The 12997-nt window shown below is 35.6% G+C and overlaps 1 protein-coding gene across 1 annotated transcript; it reads left to right on the top strand.

Annotated features, from left to right (window-relative positions):
* The first annotated feature begins 285 nt into the window (after positions 1 to 285).
* On the top strand, positions 286 to 9760 carry macir (macrophage immunometabolism regulator). Its single transcript, XM_015336499.2, has 2 exons — positions 286 to 380; positions 6235 to 9760. Exon 2 carries the CDS (start codon positions 6254 to 6256, stop codon positions 6872 to 6874), a length of 621 nt encoding a protein of 206 aa, XP_015191985.1. The 5' UTR covers positions 286 to 380; positions 6235 to 6253; the 3' UTR covers positions 6875 to 9760.
* The last annotated feature ends 3237 nt before the right edge of the window (positions 9761 to 12997 follow it).

Here is a 12997-nt window from a genome sequence, read left to right on the forward strand (position 1 = left end):
CTTACTGTATACAAGCGTTGCACAAAAAAATATGACTTTCAATTACTCCACATGCTTCATCACAGCTACTGTACCACGTTAAATTCAGAATTACACTTTAAACCGTCTGAAACGGGCCTGACACAGTCCTTCACTAGTCTGAATACCCGTTCTTCTTAAGAAATCTGTTTCAATGCCCCCTAAACCCTCATTGATATGTGTTTATTTACTTCTCACTAATTTCCTCTCACGTAGCACAACGTCCCACAGCTTGGCTGTGAGCAGGTCCTGCCCAGATGAGCTCACTGTGTCATGTGACCGTCGGAAGAGCTTGGAGGTCTCATCCCTAGATCCGTCTTACTTTGCATTTGGGTAGCTTCACATCTGCGCTCTGTTCAAAGGTTTGTACATTTTTGTTGTTGTTTTAGATTATTATTCAATAAAATGCATCGCAAAATGTTCTATCGTTACGATACAATATTAAAAACATTCCCGTTCAGGGCTTTTTTTTATTGCAGTGTTATGGAAACTGGTAATCAGTAAAGCCAAAGAACGCAGAAAAAAATAAAAATGAGCATACAGAATTACTATTGAATAAACGATAATTAGCATACTGAATTACTGTGGCTATCGTGTTTTTTCATTTGTCAAGGGGTTTCGTTATGTTCAGGTTACGCGGCGCTAAAACATTGATGCACTGACTTCCTTTTCTGTGTAGTGTAGGACAAATGCTGCCGTTGAGGGTGGGGTTATATACAGTACTGTATGTATCTGATATGATGGGACTGGTTTGGTTTTGGTTTATGGATTGTCATTTTTGTATTTAACCAGTTATTTGTGACCATAGTCGACAAACATACGGTAAATGGGGGAATGTAATGTCACTGTCCTGGGTTTAATTGTCTTTGAACTGAACAAACATGCGCTGTTGGGCCTCTGTGTTTGATTCTGTTTGTCTTCCGCATCGTCACTGTGTTTGCTGACAACTGAAAAACTGTGCAGCACAGGTGTCGACAAGGTTTCAAAAAATGTCGATGATTTAAACACGTTTCCACCTTGCGATTCATCGAGAGTTTTTTTAAAATGTATAGGCAGAATGAACATTAGATTGGCTAACCTTTACCTTTACCTTACCCTTTACCCATGCTTTAATTTTATTAGGACCGAGGTAAATTCTCATTTATAAGAACCTTTCACTAACACGTTAAAATAATATGCATTCGGTTTTCCTTTCATGCTGATTTAAAAATAATGTGGACTTTTTAAAAATAATTGGATGGATGGTGTGAATCTGCAGAAATGCATAATATGCAACGCATAAAAAGATGCATATCCTGAAAGTATTTTAGACCAGGATAGTGTCTGTTACATCTTCCATTACATGTAGACACAAAAGGCCTCTCTCCTAATATTTTACATACGATTTCACAGATGACCTTCCTTTTGATTAGCTATTCAGATATCCCCTCCCTTAAATGGCTGTAGCACTGCTGACACATTTTCTTCTCTGCTTACTGAATGCATAAGCCTTGAGAGGGTGAAACTGAATGAGTTGTGCTTTACCTTTGGATCACTGCAGGTAAGACAATGTATATATTCAGAGCTGCTCGTGATTTGAAGGCAAAACAGAATTTTTCTCCTGACATTACTGACTGAAAAAAGAATCATAAGCGTCTTCTATAGGGTTTGAAAAATGTGTGATATTTCTTTATTCATCAGTAAATCCTGTGTTTCTAAGTCTTTTCAAATATATTTGTATGATAAGAACCACATTTGAACTTCTATTAGAAGTAAAAAATACAAATAAGAAGAAATCCTCTGGGATAATCTGATAGGGTGTTACTCTGCACACAGCTTGCTCTTGTTTTTTTGGTTAGGAACTCTAAGCTATGTACAGAGGATTGCAGGACTGAGCAAACTCTATGTGAAGGGAGAACACTGCTTCTACTCTACATTCTGTATTGATGAGGAGTTGTGAAAGGTGTTTTTTGTAGCTGCTTGTGAAAACATAAGATTTACAAAATCATTTCCCATTTCAGTCTGCTCATTTTTTGGAACAATCAGCATTTAAAAGGCCACCGTTTGTTTTTTTTAATAAATGGGTCAGGAATATTGATGACTTTGTGTGGTTATAGGGGTGAGAGTGGGCCATTGCTGATTCATTGCATTTCTATTGAATGTTAGACAATTCCCATTTGAGTAGTGGGTGTGAAGCAAGTAGAAGGTCTTCACAAAGTGACAGCTGGCACTGTGGTTTTGTCTTGAATTAATTGCAAATGAAGTATTCAGTACATTTAAACTAATGTTAATCCTTGAATCCTTACTGTCCATATGATCATGTATTATGCCTTATTATTCATTTTAAGGTCCTAATGTAATGGTTTTAGTATGGTTTCTAATGGTTTGAATAGTGTAATGCTAGGGTGTGGGGTTTGTGTTTCCCTCCTGTCTTCTATAAACATGCTGGCTAGGTTTGACTGGTTCTGTTCTGATCTTGTGTGAACTACTGTAGCAGTTATGTGCCCCGTGTGTTTTAAAACTGATGGAGGATGTTAGGAGACGACCCAAAAAGGCATAGGGGATTACGTTGTGCTCAGCGAGGAACAACTATGGAAACAAATGAGAACAGAGCGAGTTGTAGGTGCCAAAAACAAACTATAGTTGGTTTCCGAAGGCCATTTAGGACACATTGAGATCATCAGGTCAATAAATACTATTATTTGATCAAAAGTAAGGGATTGAATCATGTATGTGTGCTAGATTTACACTATAGTGTAAACATTTAATATAGTGGACATTATATTGTTCTTCATCCATTCTTTATTTCTAGGTGTTTCATGGTGTGCTGGACACTGTGCTTTTTGAGACAGGCTTCAAGGTGGGGTTATACCCTGGATATGACTTACTTAGGAATTTTCAGGCTAGATTAGATTTTGTTCCATTTGATGTTTTTGCTTACCTTGATTATCTACAATGCCACAGTTTTGTAGTGTGTATGGTACATTGTGAGCAGTGACAGCCTAACACCTGTTTTCTTATATCCTCCGTGCACAGTATGGGTGTTCTCCATTGTATTAAAGAAGAGGTTAGAGGACTCTTGAAAATTTGCATTGGCAAGTAGCAGTGTTGTTTTTTAAGAAAGGAACATGTAATTATGCATTTTTTTTTCTTTTAATGTTTAAATGTATTTGACACCAGTTTCTAAGTCGTATCTTATTTGACATGATTTTTTTTGAATTACTATTGTTAATTTAAAAACATTAAGCAAGTATGTGTTGTCCATCTACTTAAGTAAGTTTGAATATAGCTAAGTTTTGTTTACTTTGTCTAGTATTATTACTGGACACTGAAAGGAGTCAACTTACTAAATTGTTTATAGCTTGGCATACTTGAAATAACAACAGAGCCTTTCATTATGTTTTTAACATGTCCGATCTTTCACGTGAAAATTTTCTTCTAAAGATTTTCCATTTCCAATGGAAATCCTTTAGAAATGTACTTGTCTTGGGGTGGATGCAGTGTTCTTTTTTTCGGTGTGTACAGCTGATTGCTTTAGGTACCCTGCAGCATCACTGTGAAGGCCTGAAGGAATGCCACAGGATGCAGTGAACCAGTGAACAAGCCTGTTTGCTTAGCTCCAGATATTCATAAAATCAAATAACATAGTGCAGATTCAGTTTGCTTTTTTGACCTTCTCACCACATATTTCACCTCTGCATGTTATTGATCAAAGTTGTTGCTTTGGCATGTTTCCAACTTGCATTGGATGTCCAGTTCAAGAACACTGTGCACCTGAAGAGGGCATCTCTGAGACAGCAGGACAGATTCTAATATGTCAATATGTAATTTGCCTATTGTTATATAATTCAGCCTTCCGTAGCACATTTTCTGAAATATGTTGAAATGTATCTAATATTTTTCTTTACTGGTATATAATATTTTTACCAACAATATTGGGGAAAAATGAATGTGTTTGCACATACAGTAAGTAAATTTCTTTGGTTTACTGTGAAGGTGATGGAAGCTTGTTCTACTACTACCGACAGATTACAGTGGACGTGACAGGTTTTTTTTAATTTGGTTCCAAAAATCTACTGAAGCCAAAAATCTGACAAGCAATTGTTTGGCAATTGTTTACTTACCTGTAAACCATATTCTTCCTTTGTCAACATTATACATAGCTCAAATGTCAACTAAAATAAAATGTAATCTTTTTTTTTTGCTTGTCTTCTCTGTAAACATCAGGAAACATCGGGAAAAGAGCTTGGCATTATTGAAATCTAAGCTATTTAAAGTTTAATCTGATTATTTTGCTTTGGTGTGTTCTTTGTCAAATATTGTCAGCTTGTAAATTTTAGATCACCCTGACCTATATTCTAGTGTCTGGTGTTTTGGTTCATTTCTTGATGGGACTAATCCTTATCCCATGCTTGGTTGAACAGGTTTGGATGTTAGCAATCGGGTATGTGTCTGTGTTGAATTTATCCTTTCAAGTCCCTTTAGGCAAGACACTGTCATTGAGGGATATGTACAGTGTACAGTGCTCTGCGAATAATAATGTTTTAATTAAATATGTTTATTTAGAGATCTAAATTTAAATATAATCAGAAACATCCACATTTGGGATTTCATCCTACAGCCTTTGGATCAAGAGTTCAAAGTTTTAACCAGCACTCCATACTGCTTCTACAGTGTACTGGCAGGAATTTTGGCCAGGATGGATTCGATTTTGGTTAATGTTCTGTAGGATGCTCATTATAATACGTTATTGCATGTTTTCTTGTAGATTCTGTCCAGGATTGAAATGTAACAATATTATAGGGCCTCCTGAGTAGCTCAATCAGCAAAGGCCCTTGCCCAAGCACAGTCACGAGTTCAAGCATAGGTCATGTCACTAGGCTAATGCAAGCCTAATGTCCTAATGCAAAAAATTGTATATGGCTAAAAAGTTATCTTATCTTATCTTAGCCCACTGTGACTGGAATTCCTTCCTGCAGCTCACAATTGGCTGAGCGCTGCTGAGGGTAGGGTAGGATTTGTCAGTTAGGGCTCTCTCAGCTTCTGGTTGTATTCCGACAATTGATGCTGTTGGAGAGGGACATGTCTCTCTTCCAGTCGACTGTAATCCTCCAGTATGAGGCTGTGTTGTCTGTGACATGTTAAAAGCTGAATGCCTCAAGGTTGAATGAGTTGGAAAAGTCTGCCTATGCTTCCTGATTCACCCTTATATGTGGTAATGGGGTTTGTAGCTGAGATCCAATACAGGAAAAACACACAATTAGCTGTTCCCAGTCATGTGGGTATAGCTAATTGGAGATTGTAAATTCAAAGTGGTACTGTGCAGAATCCTGCAACACCTCTAGATCAAAAGTTTTCTGTCCTGGTCTTGGAGGGGTGTTGCATTTGTGGGTTTTCTAGGTATCAACATCTGGTGTAGCTCATAAAGATCTGAGATGGAATGAAAATCCATTAACGTACCAACCCTCCAGGACACGAATTGGGCAGTCCCACTCAATATCAGACAGGACAATAGGATAGTATAAAGATCTCAGTGACCCTAAGATCCTGCATTCCTGATTCCTGATCAGGTTCATCTACAGTAATATTATCTAGATCCTTTAGGTGTAGTGATTCCTGAGCTGAATTTGTTTCTGCTCAAAAAAACCTAACGGTCAAAAAGATTCTACTGAATGATCTTGTACAAATCGTGAAAGAGTTATCAATGACCTGATAAAATCATGCTTGGGGACTGTTAAAAAGAATCTGAAATATGTTATAAAAGTGGAACAAAATTAGCTTTTTTAATACTGAGGTCAAATAGACCTATTTCTTACAGGCATAAGAAATTATTTACACAAGCCCATTTATAAGTTTTAAGTTTTAAAACAATATAATTTTTTTTTGTGTTTATCAGTGATCAGTACATGAATATGTTATGGAAGGGTGGAGACACCAAAAAAAGGTTTAACTTTGAGCACCTCTGAGAATAATTGGAATAAATATTTGTTGAGAAATTGCAGCCTAACCATTTGTCCCATGGGTAAATATTTGGAAATGGAAATAACATTTATATCAAAAGGGATGAGGTCAATGGACAAATTTGTGAATTTCACCTGTATATATATAGAAATAAGTGAAACAAAAAAAAATGTATTTTGTGTAGAATTTGCTGTAATTTAATGTCAAGGTTTTACAAATAAATCAGCTGTCATTAACTCAGCCACATGCTAATTCTGTATTTCATCTCTCTGATAGCAAGGTCAGCTCTTAAAAGATGGAGGTGGATATCAGTGGAGTTTCCAGGACTTCCATGTCCATTCTGCCTACACCTTCCAGCGAGATCAATTCTCCATCAAAGTCCGAACCTGAGAAGCCTCGTTGCTCAAGTACGCCATGTTCTCCTATCAAAAGGACGGTCTCGGGCTACCAGATCCTCCACATGGACTCCAACTATCTTGTGGGCTTCACTACCGGGGAGGAGCTTTTAAAACTTGCTCAGAAATGGTCAAGCACCGAGAAGACTGCAGCAGAGGCCTTACCCAGCCCACGCACAAAACCTCTGGATTTAGGGCTGCACCGGGCTTCCCGGGTTTATAAAACCAAGAGCCGATACTACCAGCCTTACGACATTCCAGCTGTCAATGGGAGGAGACGAAGACGCATGCCTAGTTCAGGTGAGAATAGCCTCAAGTCTTCTGTGGAGCCTAGCAAAGTCCTTCATGGTCCTCTACCTCTCTGTCTCCTAAAGGGCAGGAGGGCTCATTCCAAATCTTTGGACTACCTCAACTTGGACAAAATGAGCATCAGGGAGCCTGCAGATACTGAGGTACTGCAGTACCAGCTTCAGCATCTGACTCTAAGAGGAGAACGGATGTTCACCAGAAACAAGACATGAAGAAGAGAGACAAAGTTATCATTTATTTTTGAGTCTCATAGGATTCCGTGGCTGTTTTTTGCCTGCTCAGCCGGTAATACAAATCAGTGAGACAAAACAGACAGCTGTTTGAACCTAAGCAGATGACAACACATCCTCGATGTTGCTATCATTCAACTGTGTTCTTTACCATCGGATCAAAATTGTGTTTACACAATCAATCCACATCTGCAGATTCTTTTGAGAAGAGAAACTTTTGTTAGTATGTGCTATTGATAGGGGGATTTAGATGTTTTAAATACAGAGATGGAATCCTTTAAGATTAGCAATAATGTACTGTATGTGCTTGATAATGTAACCTCATGTGACTTTTGAAAATTGTAGCTTGGTAATGGGGAATATTGTTAAATGCACCTATTGCACTTTTTCTTTTTTTCTGTGTTTGCTTCTGTGATTGCACTCTTTATCACAGTCCTGAGCATATTTTATATAGGTAATGGAATTGCACTAAGCAATTATGGCACTCCTCCGCTCAACTCTAGATGTCAGTTTCTCTTAATTAATATTTTATTGTGATGTACACCCACTTGAGTGATGAAACATCAAATGCTAATCGCATTACGATTACTTTTTTTACTGGAGAGTCGGTATTTATGCAATAGGAAGGAAATTGTGTACCATTACAGAATACCATGGGTGTAATTTTTTTTCACTGTTCTTTAAGATTAAGAAATTCATAATGAAAGATAGCCTTTGTACAGAATACATCTTAACTACAAGAGTCTAAGCACACAGATTCACTTTTTCTTAGTTTTGGCAGTAAATAAATTTGTACAAAATGTTGACTGTTATACAATCATTAAGACTACTTAAACCTCCAACTCAGCTCTCTCTTTTGTGTGGATTTATGGAGGAGTAGCTTATCAGCAGTTTGATTAAGTGAGGCAGACATCTAAGATAAGATTACCTTATCATATATACTGTATACTTGTACAGAGGCTTAATTCCTCCAGCCATAAACTAGAATTAAGTGCCATACACTTTATTAGGTGGAGTGGGACTTTCATAGGATTTTTTATACTTTAAATACAGGTCAATTTCTGTATCAAATATGTGGAATTTTGTTTTTGGGTTATCTTGAATTTTTAGAGACCAATTTAAATAAAAAATATTCAGCCCATGTACTGTAGACAAAATTTTCCATTGATGTTTAGCCTCAAATGCATACTTGTGAAACCAAAGGACAAATGCAAAACATTTGTTATTTACATGGGCAGTTAAAACCAAAAATATCAGTCCACGCGTAGATGACAATAGAATTTGATAAGTTAAGGATGCAAATTATTCCCACATTTTGATTTATACAACTTACATTTTTTTAAAGCTATTTGGTGTAAAAGACGGGTGTTGTAATGGTTATTTACTTGTCATTGTATATTATTTCCCCATTTTGGTCAAATATTATTATAGTTATTTTTAAACAGTGTCTGTTGAAGTTACCTTATCGGTTATGGAGGGCATTGGTTTCCTTTATATTCTGGAATAGCGTAGATGTGATACACAATGTTCGGCAGGTATAGCTTAGTATTGCAACATATCATTATCCCACTGTATCCTTTATATTGCTTAAAAGAGGTAGGTACTATCAGAATAAAAATCTTTCTTGGTCATACTGGTGCATGTTTCTATTAATCCCATTAGTAGTTGTTGGTTTGCTAAAGGGGGGTTATTGGTGATGGGGGGAGGGGGGCATTCTTTGTTTCTGTAGTTTTAAGCTGACTGTTACCATGGTTATTTTGATTGGTGCCATCACGATGAAGTAATTTAATTCTCATTTTGGCATATGACTCTGTACATAGTGCTATGAAAGGCTTTTGTCTTTGACTTATAGGACAATGGTACATTTTAGGGAAATGCACTTTCTGAAAAGTTCCTAGGTCCTATTTTTATAAACCCTTTATTCCACAATGGGAGACCATGGAAAGATTTCACTATACCTGAATTAGGCAGAGCTGAAAAGACTGACAGTAAGAAATTTTTGCCTGAGGCAGATGGCTTAAGAATCCAGGAATGAAGAGTTTATATGTATTTTTGCTATTCATTGGGAAATACTTGAATGGATAATAACATTAATGTTTATGTTCTTTTTTAAAAATAGTATTGTGATTTAATTATTATCATTTGATTATGCAGTTGGATTTTACAGTATTTTTTGCTAGATGGTGATTGAATTTAATTGTACTGCACATTTTCTTTCTAAAACAGTTTTTGACTTTATTTTAGTGTAGGTTGTTTTAGTGATAAAAAACAACTGGATCATGAAAAAGAAATGTACCCTTAGCTCCCGTTTATCTCCCGTTTTAGAACCCTGGAATTCAATGGTTACAGACTTCTCGCATTCCTTGTACCTGTCTTCTTAAATAAAAAAGTCACTTTTGTTCAAGTAAGTCATTTCAAGAGGGCTAATTGGTCCCATTTTACATTTAACAAGAATTGATGATTTCACAAGATTTCTGAAAGTTGCAAAACTGTGATCCTCAAAGGAATATATTTCTGAATCAACTTGTAATATCAAACTAACAATAAGAAAATGTCCAGTCTTTAAATTGTAAGATGAGAAATCAAGAATTTAAAAACTGATCTTTTTTGCCTTTGTCTTTTTTTTAATTTCTTTGTTAAATTGTATAGTGCTTTTTATGCTTTTATGATTTAACATTATAGTAATGAATTCTTTTCCTCACATTTTGATAATTATAATCATCAAATTTGTATGGAACCATTTCGGTTTTAGAAGAAAACTACAGTCATTTTTTTTTTCTAGAATGGGAATGTGAACTGTTCTGTATGGATGGCCGTATCATTTTGTGTTCTTAAAAGACATCACTATTAAAACACTAAGCTGTGGAATGAGTCTGAGAGTTTCTTTCAAACATTTGTGGAAAAACAATGTTAGGACACTAAAACTGTTTTTCACTGATTTGTAAAGTTTGAAAGATCATGTCATAGCACCATAAATGGGAAAATACTCAAGATGTCATTTGTGTAAAGCTTAAAATGATCAGATACTCCTGTACTGAAAGAGGCTAACAAAGTCTGGTTTCTCATATGTGTTAGATATCAGCTAATGTATAAGCAGTATTTATAAAATTATACAGGTAGAGGTGAATAGAAAATGAGTGCTTGTCTACACTTAAAAGCTTTGATTCTCTTAGAAAAAATGCTTTCAGATTAAATGTTTCAAATGTTATTTGTGGGGAACTTCAGAAAGGATTATGATTCAGATGTTTGAATCTTATCAAACAAGGTAATTCTAGAAGGCAGAAAACATGAAGAATCTGGGTCACACACTTACTGTTTTTAGAAATGAATGAAGGAGAGTGATACGCAGTTAACTCATTTTCTGATCTATGGCTTAATAGATCTCTGAATCGTGAAAGCAGAAATGCCTTTTTTATCACACCACAGTATTGATGCACTTTATTCTATTGCAGGCATCTCCAGCCCTGCTCCTGGACAACCTCAGTGCAGAAATATTATTACATTAATAATAGATCATCAGTTTATAAAGTCTTGGAAAAGCTTATGATCATTTAAGCATGTGATTTTCATCTCAATTTGAACAAAAACTCAGAATGCTCATTAACTCTGAAGGACCAAAGTTCCTTCAAAGTTAACTGACACAACAGCTGTCACAGTTTGTTCTCATTATTTTTGCTTTTATTAGTGCAACCATTTTAATGTATTTAGTCATATTTTTGAGGCAGAATATATTTCAATTTTACACTGCGGAGGAGGTTCTTACAAGCATTTGAAGCTGAGCCAAGAGAAGAATCTATAGTTTGAAAGACACCCAAATTTTAAATACTACATGAAATGAAATAAATGATTTCAGCTACACTTAAAAGGTGGGCCTTCCTCAGTGGGACAATCCAGTGCCATGCAGTTGTTCCAGTGCAACATGGATATATGGTGCAACAGTGGTCATGTGTCATGTTCTCAGATGAATATTAATTTACAATCAACTTACATGATGGTCATCGCTGAGTTTGACAACATCATGGAGAGCACCACCCCATAGTAAGGGTTCCAATAGTGTTGAAGAATGAAATTCATGTGGAATTAGACCCTGTCCATAACCTGTTCAAAAAGATGTGCGAGTTGTGACTTTTGACTATCAAAGAAATAATTGATAATTGCCTTGGAAGAAATTTGAATTTAATTCAATACTTTCTTTCAATATTACATTCTTATAACCCTTTTTGTGAGTACCCTCATTTTATTTAGTGCTGTGTGAAACCAAGGCCAAAGATCCTTTTTAAGAGAAAATATTTATTTAGCAAACATCATTTCAGCAGCCTGGGCAGTCTATTGTAGGTGTACAATTCTGTTCTTATGCAGGGGATAGGCTGTTTTTTTCCCGATGCAATTTCTCAGACAGCAATAGAAAATATTGCATTTCTCAAATATTTCATATTTTAAAAGAAGATGTTTGTACATGAAGCCAGATGAATTTAAATGGATTTCTCAGGTAGTGGCATTCTGACATTGAATTAAATGAATTGGAAAAATGCAAGTACATTTAAGTACCCTTTATTTTTTAAAACAGATTTTCTTTTCAAACATTTTCTTTTGCTATTGCATGAATGGATGGTTCCTGTTGCCATTTGCATCACATGCTGTATACTTCAGAGAAGATTTTTTTAATTAGTTTTTTTACCATCAAATATTTTCCATAATAATCATATGAAAAATGAACAATGAAATTATAAAACAAAATGCATATACACAAAGATATCCTATTTTACTCTACCACCCCCCAAAAACATTTTTTATAAAGCATATAATAATACATAATATATGTGAAACATATACAGTATATATTTATATACTATTGCATATTTGTATCTTTTGGAGTGAAAGTATCCTTTACATTTGAGTTATTAAATTACATTCATAAATTAATGATTAAATTAAAGATCTTCCCATGGTTTTTTTCCAGTTTTTCATTTTTTTTCCAGTTTTTCAGTTCATCACCTCTCAATATACATCTTGGTAATAGTCAATCCAGCTTGGCTTGAGTTGCATGGTTTTTTAATATTTTTGGAGAAAATAATTGAAGTTAATTGAGGTGATTCCAGGGGGCTGATTGAGCCCAGGTGTGACTTGCTGGGTACAGGCCCTGTTAATTAAGCCTCAAACCAAAGGTATAACATCCCAATATGTGAGCTGTAGCCCGTGGTGTGCTGGTTTGGCTGTCAGCAACGATCCTGTAATTTTTAATTATGATTAGTGATTAAGTAGTTGCAGGTTAGTGGTTAAGATGTCCAGTATTGTAAAACTGAAGGGACTCAAGACCACAACATTAGGAGTGGTGTTTTCTTTTTTGTTAAAGGATCCTGTGTTTATATGGGAGTGATCAGGATAATGGAATTTTGATCTGGTACTTAAAGACCCTTCTTTAGTTGCAAGTAGAGCCCATTGTTGCTATTGTGGTGACCAGCCATTTAGTGTGTCGTATAACAATATGGTGCTATCATATTGTTATGACTTTTAATTTGTAAGTGGTAAAACAACTGACCTTATGTTTAAATACATATTGCAAATATTAGATGTACTGTATTTGGTTTTAATGTAGAATGTGTAGAAAATTAACAATGATGGAAGTATCTACTTTACTCTGTACCACAGACCCCCCCCTCCACTGTTTAGTTAATAATTAGCAAGCCCTTGCATTTGTGAAACATAGTAACAAAGCTGCTGTTCAATAAGCATTTCTGCATTAGCATTTCTAAAGATTTCCAGATCATTTGTTTTTACAGGGTATAATTATTCAAAACACTAAAGGAATTGCTTAGCAGAATGTAATGGCAAGTTGATTTCATTTTACTAGTTTCCAATGCAAAAGCACTTTTTTAAAGTTTAGAACAGGTGATCCAGTTTCTCTGTGGAAAATTTGCAACTATTTATTGATTTTCCAAATGCAATTAAAGACCTTTTCAGTGCAATCTATGTAGTGTGATGAATATGCTGTCATGCGCAGTGTTCTTGACCTAAAGAGAAGCAGTTTTGTCGTGATTAACTCGTGTCCTAGCAACTATGGCTCTATTTGTCTGGTTCAGTGAGTGAGGCAGATAGGGGATTTTC

This window comes from Lepisosteus oculatus, chromosome 3, assembly GCF_040954835.1.
Source record: "Lepisosteus oculatus isolate fLepOcu1 chromosome 3, fLepOcu1.hap2, whole genome shotgun sequence".
NCBI classification, from domain to species: Eukaryota; Metazoa; Chordata; class Actinopteri; order Semionotiformes; family Lepisosteidae; genus Lepisosteus; species Lepisosteus oculatus.

Excerpts from the sequence above, each read along its gene's own strand:
- macir (XM_015336499.2), top strand. The coding sequence starts at position 6,254 with ATGGAGGTGGATATCAGTGGAGTTTCCAGGACTTCCATGTCCATTCTG.